The 18,622-nt window shown below is 39.5% G+C and overlaps 1 protein-coding gene across 4 annotated transcripts in view; it reads left to right on the top strand.

The window, feature by feature from the left end:
• The window catches only part of ANKRD12 (ankyrin repeat domain 12), a 111,930-nt gene extending 93,308 nt beyond the window's left edge, over positions 1–18,622 (top strand). For all 4 annotated transcript variants that reach the window (XM_060028679.2, XM_060028678.2, XM_060028680.2 and 1 more), the window contains 4 exons: positions 6,266–6,364; positions 11,613–11,756; positions 13,544–13,639; positions 14,287–18,622. In XM_060028679.2, coding sequence (XP_059884662.1) covers positions 6,266–6,364; positions 11,613–11,756; positions 13,544–13,639; positions 14,287–14,472 — 525 coding nt within the window. In that variant the 3' untranslated portion in view covers positions 14,473–18,622. The remainder of the gene's footprint in view (positions 1–6,265; positions 6,365–11,612; positions 11,757–13,543; positions 13,640–14,286) is intronic.

Raw genomic sequence — 18,622 nt, 5'->3', positions numbered from 1 at the left:
TTCAGTCACCTTTCATTCAGTGAGGTCCTGTCTCTTTCTGTGGTTTCAGCAGCCTTCCACACACCAGTTAGTCCCAAAAAATTGTGTTGAGCCATATCATCTCTGTTGATCTCTAGACTCAAATATAGGTGTGTCCTGGGCATCATCACCTAAACGACCTGAGGCACCTGTAATGGGCTTGCTTCCCCAGGAAGCTGACTCTGAGACGGTGAGCAATCCCTGTCTGTGAGGGAATCGGAAGCGGATAGAGCAAGCTGGTGAACTGAAATAAATGCAGGTGCAACAGTGACTCAGGGCACCTGCGGGAGCTGCTAACGGGGAGTCTGCCCTCAGGGAAGGAATGTGACCTTGGGCTCCCCGTGTTCTTTGGGGGAGGGTCGAACCACGCGCCCACTCCCACTTCAGACCTCACACAGACCAAAAGGGAATGAGTTACCACCCGCTCCCTTAAAAACAAATTTGTATTTATTAGTGAGGACACCCACAGTAGAAACCAAATTCTGACCATTCTACCTTCCAGAATCTGTACCTTCTACCACTGCCTTCATTTAGGGCCCTCGTCATTTTATCTCACTCTCAACGTCGCAGCAAGTTTTTCACTTCTTTTTTCTCCTAGTTTCTTTCTATTGGAGCATTCTCTCTTGTTAAATTTATGTCCCTTCAAAAGCAATAAAAAGCTGTTTCCTTATTGAAGTATCTCAGCTGTGATTAGTTGGCTTCCCATTGCCCACAACATAAAACCCATATCTAAGCCCAGCGTAATCATTCATTCACAGTCTGACCCCAGTCTACCCCTCCTGCTTCATCTTCTCACCACTCATCCAAATCACCTAGTGTTTCAGCCAAACTGAACTCACTCTTCTTTGGAATCTCTTGTTTCACTACTTGGGTTCTTTGGCAGTGCTCTTCCCTCTATGCGAAATGTCGTTTTCGCCGGGCCTGCTTTTCTCTCCTCTTCCATCGGTTGTACCCACTGTGATATCACCTCTGTGCAAGGTCTTGTCAAAGCAGAATTGCTTGTGTCTTCCTTATATCTCCCCTGTTATGTTGCAGTTAACTGTTTACATGTCTGCTTCTCCCTCTGAGCTATAATCCGATTAAGGGTTACGACACTTTTGATCTCTTGTAGAATGAGTCTTACATCTATCTTCAGCCCGGAATACACTACTGATTTCCATAACCATGTGTCTAGCTGCTTCTGGACATCTCCTGAATGTCCCACAATATCCTTAAAATCATTATGTCCGATACCAAACACGCTTATCTTATCTCAGAAGTGCTCTTTTTGCTCCATCTGCTTCAGTTACCATCATTATCTGTTATCTCACTTCCCAGGCTGGGAACCCAAAACTCAACCCTCCCCTCTTCCTTCCTGTCACATCAGTCACTAAGTCCTGTTGATTCATCTCACTTCCTTTCCCCTCTTCTTTCTTAACCACTGTCATGCAGGGACCTCATGACCTCCTTAGACTACTGCATTATCACACATGTGAATATAGCGTAATCAGATATTCAAAAATTGCATATGCATGTACTTCATAACTGTGCTAAGCATAGTGCTAACTGGATATCAGAAATGAGCAAAACAGACGTTCTGAGCAGCTGCCATAGGTTCTAGTCCAGTCTCTTCTAGGCTAGTCAGTCTACTTATTGTCTGGATTCCTTATTTGAAACTCAGATCTGATTCATGACTACCTGGTTAAACATCTAAAGAAGACTCAGTTTTCTATAAGCTAAGTCCCCACTCCTGCATACATGGTCCTCCCATGCAGGCTTGGCTGTGGCTACTACCCTGCTGTACTCGGTGGTCCCCAGGCCATTCCCTGCCGGTTCACAGCCTGCCTTTGCACATGTTCCGTCTTTCCAAGCCCAGCTCAGAGGAGATCAGACAGAGGAATGGTGATTCTTTATTCCCACTTTCACAGAATGTACCTGATGCTAGTGCCTTTTAAATCTTGGACAGAGATTTTGATGTTACTCTACTAATAGTAAACAGTAGTAGATTTAAAAGAATAGAGTTGTAAATAAATTTGTCATTCTTTCAAATTGTCAGCAAGATAATTTGTTAATGATTCAAAAAATAGAAAGCTAATAATTTCCTTTTTTCCTTTATTTCTTCTTAAAGGATAAGAACTTTGAACTAAACTATGTTTGTATCATAGGGTTGAAATATAGATAATGCTATAAAGAACACATTTAAATTAGAAATTTTTACAAACTGTTTCACTAAAAACAATTTCTAATAAACCGTGTTAGGTTGCCCTTTTAGCACTGTCTGCCTGCTGATACGTATATGTATGTATACACGTGTATATAGCGTGATGCATATTTGTGTATATGTTATGCATGCCTGTGTTTACTATCAGCTTTGCTTATTCCTGCAAAGGTGATGTGATACAAGGTTAATCCCCTTGCAGCAGTTCTGGGGATATAACTTTAATTAAATTAGAATTTAGTCATAATCAAGTGTTGTTTCAAAAGGGGTTATAAACAGAACTTAGAATTGTTTCTGGATGTAGTAGGGAATTTTTTCTTTGTTTTTAGTGAGAATTACTAAAGTAGAGAAACACACAGTACAATGTAGTAGAAAAACTAGTAGATTTTCAAGTAGCATGCATGAGTTTGTCTAGATTTTGCTGCAAACCACCTGTGTGATCTTGAAGAATTCGCTTCACTTCTCTGATCCTTAGTTTTGATATCTGTAAAACAATAATGTCTACCCCACCTCAAAGCAGGTTGAAATAGTATATGCCACAACCCATCGAAAACTTTAAAACATTGTACAGATTTAAGAGGTTGCCATTATTTTACCCAGCTCAAAATTACTTTAAGGGTCACATTTACTAGAGCTAATATGCGAACCCTCCACCTTTTGCTCATAAAAAGCTGTACTTTTGAGTTTATTGGACTAAAACTAGTTTATTTGAAACTTAGTTTTTGAAAAATAATAAAGACCAGAATAACAAAAATTGGTTTTTTACATTACTTTCCGTATTTACCAATATTTTATCCATTTGTTTCTTTTCAGTTTGCTAATTGCCTTTTTGTCAAAGTGGTTTCTTCACTTTGTCTATGTAATCTGATTATAGAACCTGTTAATAAACGTGGTACGTTGTCTCCGGAGTCCACTTACATGTTCATTCTTCTGTCACATGCTTTTCTTAAAATTTAGCCAGAATGCTGCTGTTTTTCCAGAGGAAATAAAGGGAAGAAAAATAAAACTTTAGGTCAGGTTCCCAAAACTCAAATGAACAGGGGGAGGAAGAAAAGAAAAAGACTTGTCACAAGCTGGTATACACAGAAACCCTACAGAGGGGTGGAGGTGTGGGGGATGAGAAGAAAGGGTATCCCGAAGAAGCTGTCAAGAGAGCTTCTGTTCTAGAGACTCCTGGGACTCACAGATGCTAAAAAAGACAAAATCTCCATGCCTGATTTACTTACAGATAGATGAGGAAAACAGCAAAAGGAAAGTTTCCTCAAAAGTCTCCAAATAGAGACTTCTCTATAGATTGATATATGTTGAGAATTCCCAAATTTATATATTTTGCCCAAACCTCTCTCCTCGGCTTCTTTTTTGCTAACCGGATAGCTCCACAGACTCAACATTTCAGCACTGAACTTGCCCCCAAACCTGCTTCTCTTTCCTTGTGTACCCTCCTGTGGTCTCTATTACTAGCCATCTAGTCCTCGTGCTAAGGACCTACAGGTCCTCAGCTGCTCCCTTTTTTTTTTTTTTTTTGTGGTACGCGGGCCTCTCGCTGTTGTGGCCTCTCCTGTTGTGGAGCACAGGCTCCGGACGTGCAGGCTCAGCGACCATGGCTCACGGGCCCAGCTGCTCTGCGGCATGTGGGATCTTCCTGGACCAGGGCATGAACCCGTGTCCCCTGCATCGGCAGGTGGACTCTCAACCACTGCGCCACCAGGGAAGCCCTGCTCCCTCTTTTTTATCCTAAATCAGTCAGTTACCCGCAGTTTTAGACCCCCATCTCTTCCACTCCCTCCTCATCTAACACCAGTGTAACAGTGATGTGTTTCCTTAATTCCTTGCCTACAGTGTTGTCCCCCTAATATCTTTTCTCCAAATATAGCAGTGAGCTATTAAGACCTTCCACTGGTTCCCCATTACATACAAAATTTACCCTAATGTGTTACAAATAATACGTGTTCCACAGTATGTTAATTAAATACCTTCTCCAGTAGGGAGAGAGGGGTGTTTTCCATGATCAAATAAGTTTGGGAAACACCATTTATCTAAAAATAAATAGATTTCTTCACTGTAGGACTTCTGAGAACTATTAAAATTTAATTTGCTAATTACAAGATACCTAAATAAGTACATATATACAGTGTTTCCCAAACTTACTTGTTCTTGGAACCGTTTCCAGTAAATCGTCTCTATGCACCTAGTGTTCTGTGGGTCATGCTTGAAGAAACGCTGTTTCCAGAACAGACTACAAGCTTTATTACTGGGCCCTGCTGCCCTCTCCACCCTTGTATCCCACCCTTCCTGCCCTCACATTGATGTTCCAGGAACTCAGGACAGCCTACAGTTGCCTCCTGATACCAGAGTGTTCTCATGCAGGTGATTGTACTGTCCTCTCGTGTGTGAATTATCTCCCTCCCTTCTTTCCCTTTCTTTCTTCCCCACAACTCATTTCTCTTAACTCTTTGCTGTGGCTCTTCCTTTAAGATAGAGCTCAGGCATAACCCTCTCAAAGAAGCTTTCTCTTGACACTCCGGTCTCAAAGGAGTAGATATTTGTCCTCTGAGCTGCTTGAAGGATGCCCGTAGGACTTCGCAAAACTAAAATAATAGCACCAAACTCTACTCTTGCCTCTTAAGAAATTTAAAGAAGTTTACAGACACAGAAATCAAATGCATTACTGCAATTAGAGAACTGAAAAATGATCAGCCCCAGTAAGTTATTGGTATTGTAGAATTTTCTGCATTGATTCAACTGATTGTTATTTGACATGTTTTTAATTCCCCATGATTTCTATAAACCGTTTACTATTTATAAATAGAGTCTTGATTGGATCCAGGTTTGTGTCTTTGGCAAGAGTATTTCCTGTATAGTACTGCATAATCCCTGTAGCACCACATCAGGAAGCACACAGTATCTGCTTGTTCCCCCTTCCGAAGAGTCCCCAGAGTTATTAAACTGTGCCAAAATGTGCTGAGATAACCTTTGTTACTTCACTCTAATATGCTGACAGTAATTAAAACCTTGGGGGGGATATAGATACTCCAAGAGGTAAAGGGAGAATATTCAGGGATCACAGACAGTTACTGCCATACTTGGATGTCTCTTTATATTAACGCTTGAGTGTATGCATAGACTGAGTCAGCTTTCTTTTTTTTTGTTTTGTTTTTTTGTTTTTGGTTGCATTGAGTTTCAGTTGCAGCACGCAGGATCTTTGCAGAGGCATGCGGGATCTTTCGTTGCGGTACACGGGCTTCTAGTTGTGGCACGCGGGTTCCAGAGCGTGTGGGCTCTGTAGTTTGCGGTGCACGGGCTTAGTTGCCCCGTGGCATGTGGGATCTTAGCTCCCCGACCAGGGATCGAACCCACATTGGAAGGCGGATTCTTTACCACTGGACCACCAGAGGAGTCCCTGAGTCAGCTTTCTTAACCTCCAGCATCTACCAGAAAGCACAGTTCACTATAATGATCAATTTAGAGATGAACTAAACATAAGCTTTTTGGAGCATGGATAGACAAAGTGAGTTACCACATATAATAAAGTTTGAAAACGACAACTGTATTAAAGACAATTTCATGTATTTTTATAAAAGAGTTAATTCACTAAATGTAAAATTCAGCACTTTAGTGTTTGGAGTTTATCATGTCTACAGAGAGATTTCACTTACTATACCCTCAGACTGCTGTCATCTTTAGGACTGTTTGCTTGGTGTTTTGTGTGTTTTTGTTACTCCTTCCTCCCTGTCTTTGAACTATCACTTACTGATGCTCTAAAATGTGTCTCTGTATGGCAAATAACTGCCTTAGTCCTAATGTGCTCTTTGGAATTTGCTGTGGCCTCAGAATTAAAACATCTGAGTTTTCTGGAATGCTCTGCTTTGTTTCAAAGAGTTGAAATTGAGAAGTCACAACCAGTTGTGTAATTGTTACTATATTATTTAATTCAAAGAACAATCGAATTTGTTTTCATTAAGTTATACACTAAAAAGTTTTAATTTTATAGGAATAGCTGATTAGTGTAAATAAAATCTAATGTTTTCAACTTTTTTTTTTTTTAATTAGATTACACCACCACCTTCCCTGTCAGATCCGCTTAAAGAGCTTTTTCGACAACAGGAAGTTGTAAGGATGAAACTTCGTTTGCAACACAGTATTGAAAGGGTAAGAAATATTTAAGTTTACATTTATGTCAAAGATAACTGTATTTTAACAATAGATTATAATTGCCTACAGTTTTTTATTAGTGACTCTTCCTTATTTAAAGCCATTTTGGGAAATGGTTTGATTTTATCTCGTGCTTATGCAATAAGATGGAGAATTTTTAAGCCTGATTTAGGATAGCTGCTCCCATGTTACAATTCATGTTCAGTATATATTTGATACATTGATATAAGAATCTCTAATAATTCCTTATCATTTGCCACATTTGCAGAACTGTAGCAGTGAATTCCTATTTCTAAAGCTTTGGAATTGTTGCTTGGTACCAGCTACTGTAGTACAGACTCTTACCAAGGTTGTGCTCATTGGTCCTTTTAGGTTCTGCTTTAGTATTCCAGTTTCTGGTGGTTAGTTTTGGCATGAAATGACAGGAGGAAAAACCTATCTAATTATTTATAGAAATCATGAAAGTAACTTGGATTGACAAAAATAATGACACCTTAATTTTTTGTGGGAGAGTCAGGGACTTTCTGCAAATGTGATGTAAGCTATGATCTTTCTTTACAGACATACACACATATTCGTATACAAGCAAAACCTTGTATGCAATTCCTTCATACATGATTGATTTCCTAGGGTACAGGTTCTTAACCTTTTTTGTGCCATGGATTCCTGTAACAATCTGGTAAATATAAAACCTTTCCTCAGAATAATGTTTTTAAATGAAGAAAATTAATTTATAGCATTACAGAGAGAAAAGCAGTAAAAAAAAGAAGCACTGAAACAGAACTTACAACATTGTGCCTGACCCACGTCGGTGCGATGTGTTAGCAGTAAGAAGTTAGGTCATATAACCCACATCAGTAGCTGTTTCAGCCATCAGGCATGTGTGAAGTCACCTAGTATATATTCATCTGTGCATCTAACCATGTTTCAAAAGCTGTGCTGCCTTACAGACAGTTTAGAATTCTCGTTTGAACTGTGTAATTTGCAGAACTTTAATAGTGAAAATGACTCGCATCCTTCCACTTATCCACCAGCAAACAATTTAGAATTACAGAAAACTAGAAAGCAACTTAGAAGTCTGACCAGTGTGAGCACAAACAACTCTGCCATTTGGTTCTACAGTGGGAAGAACTAGTTGGTAGTTGGCCAGCTGTGTAGTGTAGCACAGGTGTCTCTACATGGAAGAGCTGCCATCACATGTCATACCGTAGCAGGTCTAATGACTATTGGAATTTCAAAGAAGAAATTAGTATAAAAACTTGGGGGCAATACTTGCAACAACTGTAACAGGAATTGAAAATAGTTGTGATTTCTGTGGATGACAAAGTTGCAGATACTTCTGGCATCACTGTGGTTTGTGGCCTACATTGATAATTGAAAGAAATGCCAGTTGGAGGTGAGCAAAAATAAAGACGTAATTTTTCCCATTCAGGTTCACAGATGACCTTCCCCTCATTCTGTCCAGAGGCTTCTTAGGAGTATGAGGACTGAAGGCTAAGAACCTCTGTTCTGAGGGCATTTTTCCCATAGAATATGATAACATTTGAATACTGTGCTAAATGAATGAACACATCTTGCAGCCAGAGCCCCTGGCCCCTTACCTGCCTCCCCAAGAGCCCCTGACTTCAGAGCCACCTCGCATCCTACCTGCCTCCCCAGGAACTAAGAGGAAGGCAGTACTTTGGGAGAGGCATAGCCCATTCTCAGAAGACATTGTTTGAGAGGCTCTGCTCTAGAAGTTCAAAGACACAGCATTAAGAATGATGATCTAAAGTGGAATATGTAGGCTATCAGTTAAGCCACATATCTCTGTTAATTATCTTAGGGGAGGGGGTCTGACTTAACAAATGTATATCTGGGACTTCCCTGGTGGCGCAGTGGTTAAGAATCCACCTGGTAATGCAGGGGACACGACACGGGTTTGATCCCTGGTCTGGGAAGATCCCACATGCCTCAGAGCAGCTAAGCCCATGTGCCACAACTACTGAGCCTGCACTTTGGAGCCTGCGAGCCACAACTACTGAGCCCGTGTGCCACAACTACTGAAGCCCGTGCTCCTAGAGCCTGTGCTCCTCAACAAGAGAAGCCACTGCAGTGAGAAGCCCACGCAATGCAACGAAGAGTAGCCCCCGCTCACCGCAACTAGAGAAAGCCTGCGCACAGCAACAAAGACCCAGTGCAGCCAAAAATAAATAAACTAAATGGATTTTTTTTTAATGTATTTCTTTCTTGTATGGTGAAAAAGATTTTTGGTTATTGCTCTTTATCGCTGCAGGACTACAACCAACTTTTTTTTTTTTTTTTTTTTTTTTGGGGGGCTGTGTTGGGTCTTTGTTGCTGCGCACAGGCTTTCTCTAGTTGCAGCGAGCAGGGGCTACTCTTCCTTGCGGTGTACGAGCTTCTCATTACGGTGGCTTCTCTTATTGTGGAGCATGGGCTCTAGGCACGCAGGCGCGCGGGCTTCAGTAATTGTGGCACGTGGGCTCAGTAGTTGTGGCATGCAGGCTCAGTAGTTGTGGCACCCGGGCTTAGTTGGTCCACGGCATGTGGGATATTCCTGGACCAGGGCTCGAACCTGTGTCCCCTGCATTGGCAGGCGATTCATAACCACTGTGCCACCAGGGAAGTCCCCAGCCAACTTTTTAGAAAGTATTTTTTCTTCTAGCTATTTTTTTCTTAGTATCTGACCACGTGTTTGGATATTTATCACTTAAAGTCCCACCTTAAACTTGCACTTAAATTCACAAATTACAAGTATTGGACTCAACTCTTCTCTTTTGAGTGTCATTTATCACATAACAATTTATAGCAGATTAAATAGGACTGTCAGGGCTTCCCTGGTGGCACAGTGGTTGGGAGTCTGCCTGCCGATGCAGGGGACATGGATTCGTGCCCCGGTCCGGGAAGATCCCACATGCCACGGAGCGGCTGGGCCCATAAGCCATGGCCGCTGAGCCTGTGCATCCGGAGTCTGTGCTCCGCAGCGGGAGAGGCCACAACGGTGAGAGGCCCGCGTAACGCAAAAAAAAAAAAAAAAAAAAATAGGACTGTCTATTTAGCTTTTCACTAAATTATAAATACAGAAAAACTCTACAGTAATGCATATTTGGATATAATGTGGCCTGCATTCTCCAATGGGGGAAGGATAAATTTCTTGTCAGTTGAGGGGTGAATAGGCAACATGGTGGGGACAAGACCAGCCACATGTTTAGTCTTCTCCCAGCCCAGCCTTCCAGACAGGCTAAGGTCTGCAGCTGGACCTCAGGAATTCCCATCTGCTAAATGCGAGGATTGCCTATATTGGCATTAACCTTACAAAAGAGTGACTGTGTATTACATAAGTGGAAGTTTTGGATCCCACTTAACACTTTAAGGCAGGATTGTACTGTGATTGTCAGAGGTTTACAAGTACAGTTGACTCTTGCACAACATGAGGGTTAGGGGCACCAGCCCCTCGCATAGTCAAAAATTAACTTATAACTTTAGAGTCAGCCCTCCGTATCCACATTTCTGCATCCATGGATTCAACCAGCCATGGATTGTGTAGGACTGTCGTACGTACCCATGTATAAGTGGACCTGCTCGGTTCAAACCCACGTTGTTCAAGGGTCAACTGTAGTTAGCATTAGAGTACAGTGAGTTTGTTGCTATGAAATATTCATTCTAAAAGAGAAGGTGCCACCACAATGGTGTATCACGTCAGAACAGTTAGAATGGATATAATAAAAAAGACAGACAAAAACATATATGGGCAAGGGTGTGAAAACACTGGAACCCTATACATTGCTGGGGAGAACATAAAATGATACAATTGCTGTCGAAAACATTTTGGCAGTTTGTCAGCAAGTTAAGCATAAAACTACCATTATAAGCCAGCAGTCCCACTCCTAGTTATTTACCCAGGAGAAATAAACATATACATTCAAACAAAAATGGAGCATGAGTGTTCGTAGCAGCTTCATTCATGATAGCCCAAAGGAAGAAACAGCCCAAAAGACCATCAACTGATGAATGGATAAAAAAAATGTGGTAAAAAGGAATGAGGGGGGAAAAAAAAAAAATGAGGTACTGATACATGCTACAACACAGATGAACCTTGAAAACATGTGATGTGAAAGAAGCCAGTCACAAAAGACCAGGTTACCATGTGATTCCATCTGTGTGAAGTGTTCATAAGTAAATCCATAGAAACAGAAGGTAGAGTCGCTGTTGTCAGGGGAAGTAGGGGAATGCAGAGTGACTGCTGATGGGCATGGGGTTTCTTCTTGGGGTGATGAAAAAGTTCTGGAATTAGTGGTGATGGTTGAACATCTTGGTGAGTTCAGCTGGCCCTCCATATCTGCAGGTTCTGCATCCATGGTTTCAACTAACCGCAGACCAGAATACTCAAGAAAAAATATTCCAGAAAGTTCCAAAAAGCGAAACTTGAATTTGCCACACACTGGCAAATTTACACAGCATTTACCTTGTATTAGGTATCATAAGTGATCTAGAGATGATTGAAAGTACACGGGAGTATGTGTGTAGGTTATATGCATATATTATGCCATTTTATATAAGGGACTTGAGCATCCATGGATTTTGGTATCTGGGGGGGTCCTGGAACCAATCCCCCGCAGATACCAAGGGATAACTGTATACTAAAAGCCATCATTGTACATTTTAAGATGATTTTTAAAAAGAGACTGCTGATTTTGGAAAGGAAATTTGCTTATACTTTTGGAACCCTTGGAGTTCTCAAATTTCTCAAGCTTACTGTGAAAGAAAAACTGCTCTGAGATTGAAGTTCTTTAGCACTTTAAGTGATTTTATTTTATTTATTTATTTTCTTAAATTTATTTATTTTTATTTTTGGCTGTGTTGGGCCTTTGTTGCTGTGCGTGGGCTTCTCTCTAGTTGCGGCGAGCGAGGACTACTCTTTGTTGCGGTGTGCGGGCTTCTCATTGGGTGGCCTCTTGCTGCAGAGCACGGGCTCCAGGCGCGTGGGCTTCAGTAGTTGTGGCACTCGGGCTCAGCATTTGTAGCTCGCAGGCTCCAGAGCACAGGCTCAGCAGTTGTGGTGCATGGGCTTGGTTGCTCCACGGCATGTGGGATCCTCCCGGAGCAGGGCTCGAACCTGTGTCCCCTGCGTTGGCAGGCGGATTCCTAACCACTGCACCACCAGGGAAGCCCTAAGTGATTTTATTTTTATTTGAAGAACAAGTGGTTGAAGAATTGTTGTTTTTTTAATTCTTTGTTCAACTAGGAAAAACTCATTGTATCCAATGAACAGGAAGTTCTTCGGGTTCATTACAGAGCTGCAAGAACACTGGCAAATCAGACACTGCCGTTCAGCGCATGCACTGTTCTCCTGGATGCAGAAGTGTACAGCGTGCCCCTGGACGCCCAGGTAAAGGACTAGCCATGTCCTTTAGTGCTCTTAGGATAGCAGGCACCTTTGGTAATCTGGGTCCTCAGAAGAAACATGAATTCAACAATCACTAAAGCTCAAAGGAGAAAACAACTCTTGCACACTAAAGTGCTTTTTATAGATAACTTGTAAGTTGCTTCTAAAGTGGAAGCTGCTGGAAGCTAGAAAGGGCAACAGGTGGAGCTCAGGTCGAGCTAGTGCTGAGAGAGGGCCAGGCTTTGTTTGGATCTTGGATGTTGTTGGGACAAATTAACACAACTGTGGAAAACTGTAGCTACGGCTTGAAAAGAGTTTACTGCCACATGTAAATTATGTGAATTCAGAACTAGACATCAGTTGTTCAGAATTTTTTTGTGCTTCATAAACCAGAATGAAATTCTTTGGTCATAAGACAGAATATAAAAGTATAAACACAGACAGTGAAGGATTATCACCAAAAAAGACTAGAAAATACTGTTTTAAATCAGACAAACTATAGAGATACAAAGTATATGCAGTATATTACAGAGAAAGTTACTTAGTTCTCTCTGGACTTTATTTTTCTCACCTGGAAAAAAAAAAAAAAAAACAGGAGTCCCAGATGGGTTATAAAGAGAATTTCTGAAAAGAAGTGAATTTTCCCAGTAAACCCTCAGAATGATCCCCAAATCAGAGACTAAAAAGGATCAGGCCACAAGCCACCTAATAGTTGAAGGGCAGAAGAACTTAGTCATCATCTTGAGGATGACTGTGGGCCTGTTACCCACCCTTGTACGGCTGGCTTTACAGTTGGTAGACGGTCTCTCCACTGAGGAGCAGGCTTGTTCAGGTGAGCATAGCTGCTGAGGGACTAAGGAACAAGTCCGCTTCCTTGGGTAGGGGCTTGGGCCATCCTTTAGCCATTCTCATATCAGACCTCTTCCTTTTCAAAATAAACTTGTAATAATAAAAAAGGTTCAATAATAAAATTTAAAACAGTCTAAAGGTCTTACCTGAAGACCAAGGAGGAAGTGGTAACAGCCAAGAATGTGAGTAGTGTGATTGTGTTGCCTGGATGCCACCTCGATGGTGCTGGTTGGTGGTCAGAGCTTTGGCGGCAGTAACGGCAGCAGTTGTTTGTCAGACCCAGTGCTTCCCATTGCCCAAGCGTTAGAACAAGGGCTTAGTGACTCTCAATTCTCAAACAAGATTAAAAGAGGTGCTTTTACCCAATTTCACAGAACAGAAAATTGAAAGAGTATGTAATTAGTTTGAGATTACACAGTAAGATACAAAGCTGACGTTTGAATATAGCCTATCTTAAAAGAATACCAAAACTGGTATTCTTAAGAGTTGGTATAGAATTTCTTTGTGAGCACTCCAAAGGACTGGTCCTGGAAGAAATGTCAGCCCCAAAGGCCTGTCTCCCACCTTAACATTTTTTTCTCCCTACATGTGGTAAACGATAACATTAAAATTAATTTCTTAATCAATTGTGCTTTAATAAGAAGTCACAGGCATGTCACTTCATATGACATGCCTTTCTGAGACATTTTTGACACACAGATCGGTAGGATTCTATTTAATTAATAACTAAACCCAGCATCCTAATAATTCTAATAACTAATCTCAGTATGGAAATACGTTATCAGATTTTTAAAATTCAGATTATGTTATCTTTCTTTGAAGTATACTTTTCATCATTCCTTTAAAAGTAAAATATACCATAAAAAGATAAAATGGCATATAGATTTTAAAGTAGGTTATTTTATTTTATAATATCCAACAATTTTAATGTTTTCTTTCAGTCTGATGACAGTAAAACTTCTGTGAGGGATCGTTTTAATGCAAGACAATTCATGTCTTGGTTACAAGATGTGGACGATAAATTTGACAAATTAAAGGTATGTATGTTTAGAAGTTCACTTTAACTGGATACTTCCCCTTCATAAACAGAAACTGTAGCTGTGTTAGAGAGGAGTGGTTAGGAAAGGAAAGACCAGTTAATGGTGAATCCTCATGAGATCGCACTTCGGAAGATAAAGGAAGATAAAGACCCCCCCCCCCCGGTTTTTCGGGTCCAATTTCATATACATGGTGCAGCTACCAGAGAAAAAGCAGTTTCTAATGGAGATCTTCATATTTGTTATCCAGTGTATGAGTCTGGTTATAGTTCCAGCATGTGAAAGAGGGGAGAACAAGAAGAGAAGAAATGTATTTTGCAAGTAATCTGTAATGAAAATTATTTGGTTTGAATCATTTCAAAAATCACTTTTCCTTAGATTTTCTTGATTCTTCTGATAATTTGAAATTTTATTGCTTGAAAGAGCAGTTTCAAATTAAAGTCTGTTAGATGAGTGTGAAGTTGTGGGTCTATAAGTATTTGGTGTATGGATACAGACAGGGTAAACCAGAAATGGACGTGTAACTCAGAAGCTTCACATACCCTAGTATATCCATCTTACCCCCTAAAGAAACGATGCATGAGATTAATTTTTAAACAAAGCAATTGTAATAAATAATCACTGAATTCTTGTCTTCTTTTAAATAGACCTGTCTTTTAATGAGGCAACAACATGAAGCTGCAGCTTTAAATGCCGTCCAGAGGTTAGAATGGCAGCTCAAACTCCAGGAACTCGATCCTGCCACCTATAAATCTATCAGCATTTATGAAATCCAGGAGTTTTACGTGCCCCTTGTTGATGTGAATGATGACTTTGAATTGACTCCTATATAGCAGCCGTGACTTCCTGGTGGTGGTGTTTTAAATGAGTGAGGCTTAAGAGTATTATACTATGGAATACTGCCTTTTGACAAAAATATGATATTATGCCTTCACAGCTATTAGTAAAGTTCAACTAAAGTTGGTGATGTAGTAAACACTGTCATTTTATTAAAAATGAAAAGAATTATTTTGGATCTTAGATCCAAGCAGTTTCTAACTGAAAACTATTATTTATATTGGTGAAAGGTGACTATCGCGTTGGAGCACGTTGGCAGATGAGGTAGATGTTTAGGGAGCTGAGGATCTGCTAATGGCGCTGGAAGCTGTTAGTGCTCTACGTACGAGGTGACCACGGGTGTTGAGGTTCTGTCAAGTTCTACTAAAACAGATCAGCAAACTAAAAGGCTCAATTCCTACCAAATAGTTTCTAATGTGGAAGGAAAACTTGGCACAAAATTTCTTCAGTTTATTATATCTGTAAGTTAATTGTACAGCTTTCTTTTTGAAAGTTTTAATATTGTCTTCCTTTTTAATAACTTATTTTATACATATTGTGCAGATGTAAATCTTGTAATTAATGGTCAAAATGTATACAAAGGGATTGGTAGTCAAAACATATACAAAGAAATAATTGTAAAACTGTTTTGTCTGATGTTTAAGGACCAAAGTTGTAGTTTGTATGGTATGGAGTGTAGTGATAGTGTGTTGAGGTAGCAGGACTTTTAAATAAGGCATGCGTGTCTGAGTTAGCTTGTTTCCATCACAGAACTGTAGAGACTGTGACTTAGCCATACTGCATGCTTCCTATAATTTAATTCTCTCCATAGCGATGCCTGACGGTAGTGTAAGGTGTTTCATACCAGTCTCCCAGGATAGTACCTATGACTTACTATGTTGGACATTTTATTTAGAATTAGTCATGCAAAGAAACAGCTCTTTTTTCATCTCACGATAGAGCCTATTCTCCTCTTCCCCCAAAAAATGCCTTTGAATGAAAATTCTGAAATTGTAAATGTCTATTTTAATACTCAAATATGAAAGAATCTGTGAATATATGTAAATATGTTTAATAAATTTTATTGGTCATGTTAAATCATTGTAAAACTTTTTTACATTGCTTAAATATAATGTTCTAAGCTTAATAACCTTTGCACTTTTAAAATAACAACTGAGTACTCAAAAAAGAGATATTTGGTAGTCAAAATAGGTAAAAGAAATGGGCATATTCTGATCGATCTCTGCAATGTTTATGAAGTATTGATTAATATGTTGTATTTCTTCCTTGTGTCAAGATGCAAAACATATAATTTTCAAAATTTTATAATTAAAATAAGATTTAGTATGCTGTTTTTAATAAAATAATTAGCAGTATACTTAGAAAAAGTCCAGTTTCTCCTGTAACATGATGTTAAATTAAATATTCAGGAATATTTCAGATCTGAAACCTGCTGTTAAACTTACTAAACATTTTTGGAAAGAAGATAGGTTATGTGTAAAATTGATCATAAGTATATGAGATAAGATTTACAGAACTTTCCACAATACTTTCTTGAATTATAAAATAATAGGTGTTTTTTATTCTGATTGAGAAAAGTGAAAAGAATCTATGAGGAATAAAGTTATTTAAATTCAGCTTGCAAGTTGGAAATCCCAGCTAGTGGGAAAGAATGTAAAATTGAAGTTTTTGAGTGCAAAGGTATATATTAAGCTTAGGGATTTTTGAATTTTTACATCAGTTTATATTTTAATTGATACTGTACTTGGCATGCGCAATAAAGCAGCACGTGTGAAAAATACACAGTGCAAGGACTTTATTATAAAGATTGGATGTAGTAGTCTTTAGAAATTTAGATGAAAGATTTTGGCCTTTTTTATTGGATAAATGGGGCCAAGAAAGGCAGGGTAGATTTTGAAGCACTGGTTTTGTTGAAGTTAAGTTTATTAAGGCTGGGAACATTAAAAACTAATTTATAAAAGCAATACTTTTTAATATGAAAAACTTAATGCAAATTTTGTTTATACTTTTGCCTAAAAATAAAAAAACAGATTATTGAGCATTGAAATCATAGAAAATATGAGAAGGGTAAGTTTATACAGCAGTTTGTTCTGATGGTTCAACCAGAGAAGGGGGTGCGGAAAAAAAATCACTGTTTGGCCAAACAGAACAAGCTGCAGAAGAGAAAAACCAAGCAAGCAGAAATCTGGCATATTTTAGTCATCCCAGCTTTTTAGTACTAACCACAGTTCTCACCCTGTTCAGTGGTACCTCAAGTTGCTGGAGCCTGTCTGCCATGATGCTGCTTCTGCAGATTCCCTTTGTAAAGTGGCTCATTCAAAGCTAATCGGTATAGCTTAAAAAAAAAAAAAAAGTGAATGCCTTCTCCATGGGAATTTATACTTAAGTAAGTAAGTTAAGGGCTCTTGATATTAAAGATTATTCTGAAGCTCTAAAATGCTAGAAAAAAAACTTGGAATGGGGTATATGCCTAAAAAGATATAGGATTCTGAAAGAGAAATAAAGGATGGTTAGTTTAATCAGTGATTTTTTTTTAACTATTCAAATATCATGAACAAGATACTAAATTGTACCTGAGGATTTGTATTTCTTTAAATCTTGTTCTAAATCATATCTGTTTAATAAATGACTAGATATTTGTGCATGTTATTTAATAAAGAGTTATATTTTTATAGAAAAAATAAGAGTGAAATGTGTTAAGTGTTTTTTTTTTTTTTTATTTTCCACTCCCACGTGACTCCAAGCCCAACACCAGTGTTTACTTGGGCAGCAGGCAAAATTGCAAAATACTCATTTTGGGGAAACAACCTCTGAAGAATTAGCCTTTTGAGCTCAAGTCTATTCAGGAAATGAGGTCTCGAAAATGAATTTTAAGTATTAGACATGCTGCAGACTTAACTATAAAAATCTCAAGCAGGGCTTCCCTGGTGGCGCAGTGGTTGAGAGTCTGCCTGCCGATGCAGGGGACACGGGTTCGTGCCCGGTCCGGGAAGATCCCACATGCTGCGGAGCGGCTGGGCCCGTGAGGCATGGCCGCTGGGCCTGCGCGTCCGGAGCCCGTGCTCCACAACGGGAGACGCCACAACAGTGAGAGGCCCGCTTACCGCAAAAAAAAAAAATCTCAAGCAAAGATCCCCTGAAGCTCATTTTAACAGACTGAGGAATTATAGAGTTATTCTAGAAATTGAGCAATGCTAAATATGTGTTTTTCTTAGTTATCCAAAAAGTTAGCAATATTTTTTATTCTATCTCTGATATTCTGACACATAAAACCCAAAAATTTTATGTAGGGGAAATTGACTTTTTAAAACTCATGAGGTAGCCATGTCTTGTATTTTAAATGAAGCATTTCCACAATTTTTTTTAATCCTTTTTCAAGCCTTAAAGTTTAAATAATTCCTAATTAATCAAATGGCTCAAAAGGTTAGAATTATAAGTATTATAATTTAAACAGTGAAAAGTACATGTGGAAAGATTGACCTCTTTTTTTTTTTGGCCATGCTGCGAGGCATGCAGGAACTTAGTTCCCCCAACCAGGAATTGATCCTGTGCTCCCTGCAGTGGAAGCTTGGAGCCTTAACCACTGGACCGCCAGGGAAGTCCCTGGAAAGATTGACGTTTAAAGAAAATTTTTCTGTTGATATAGAGAATGAGGCATATATAGCGTATGTCTATAGAGTAAAAAACACTACCTGTGTGCCCATCACTCAGCTTAAGAGCGGTACCTTTTTCCTCAGTTTTTTTTAATTGTGTAATTTGTATCCAATAAAAATACCCACATCTTAATTAGGCAGTTTGATAAGTCCTGACAGATGCATACAAAACATTTCCATTCCCCCCGCAGTTCCCTCCTGCCCCCTTGCAGAGTACTTCACCCCGGAGGCCACCGCTTGATGACTGCCGGCGCCATGATTACCTGTACTTGTTCTCGAGCTTCATGTATATGGAATCAAACAGTATACACTTGTTTTGCGTCTGCCTTCTTTCAACATAAGGTTTTGAAATTCATGTTGCATGTGTCAGTCATCTGTTCCTTTTTCTTACTGAGTGGAAGTATATTGTACAAGCCTGTTTATTCACTCTTGTTGGTAGACATTTGGATTGTTCCCAGTTGGGGGCTGAATAAAACTGCTCTAAACATGCTAA

This window comes from Delphinus delphis, chromosome 13, assembly GCF_949987515.2.
Source record: "Delphinus delphis chromosome 13, mDelDel1.2, whole genome shotgun sequence".
Classification (NCBI taxonomy): Eukaryota; Metazoa; Chordata; class Mammalia; order Artiodactyla; family Delphinidae; genus Delphinus; species Delphinus delphis.
This window is presented reverse-complemented; position numbering and strand designations above follow the sequence as displayed.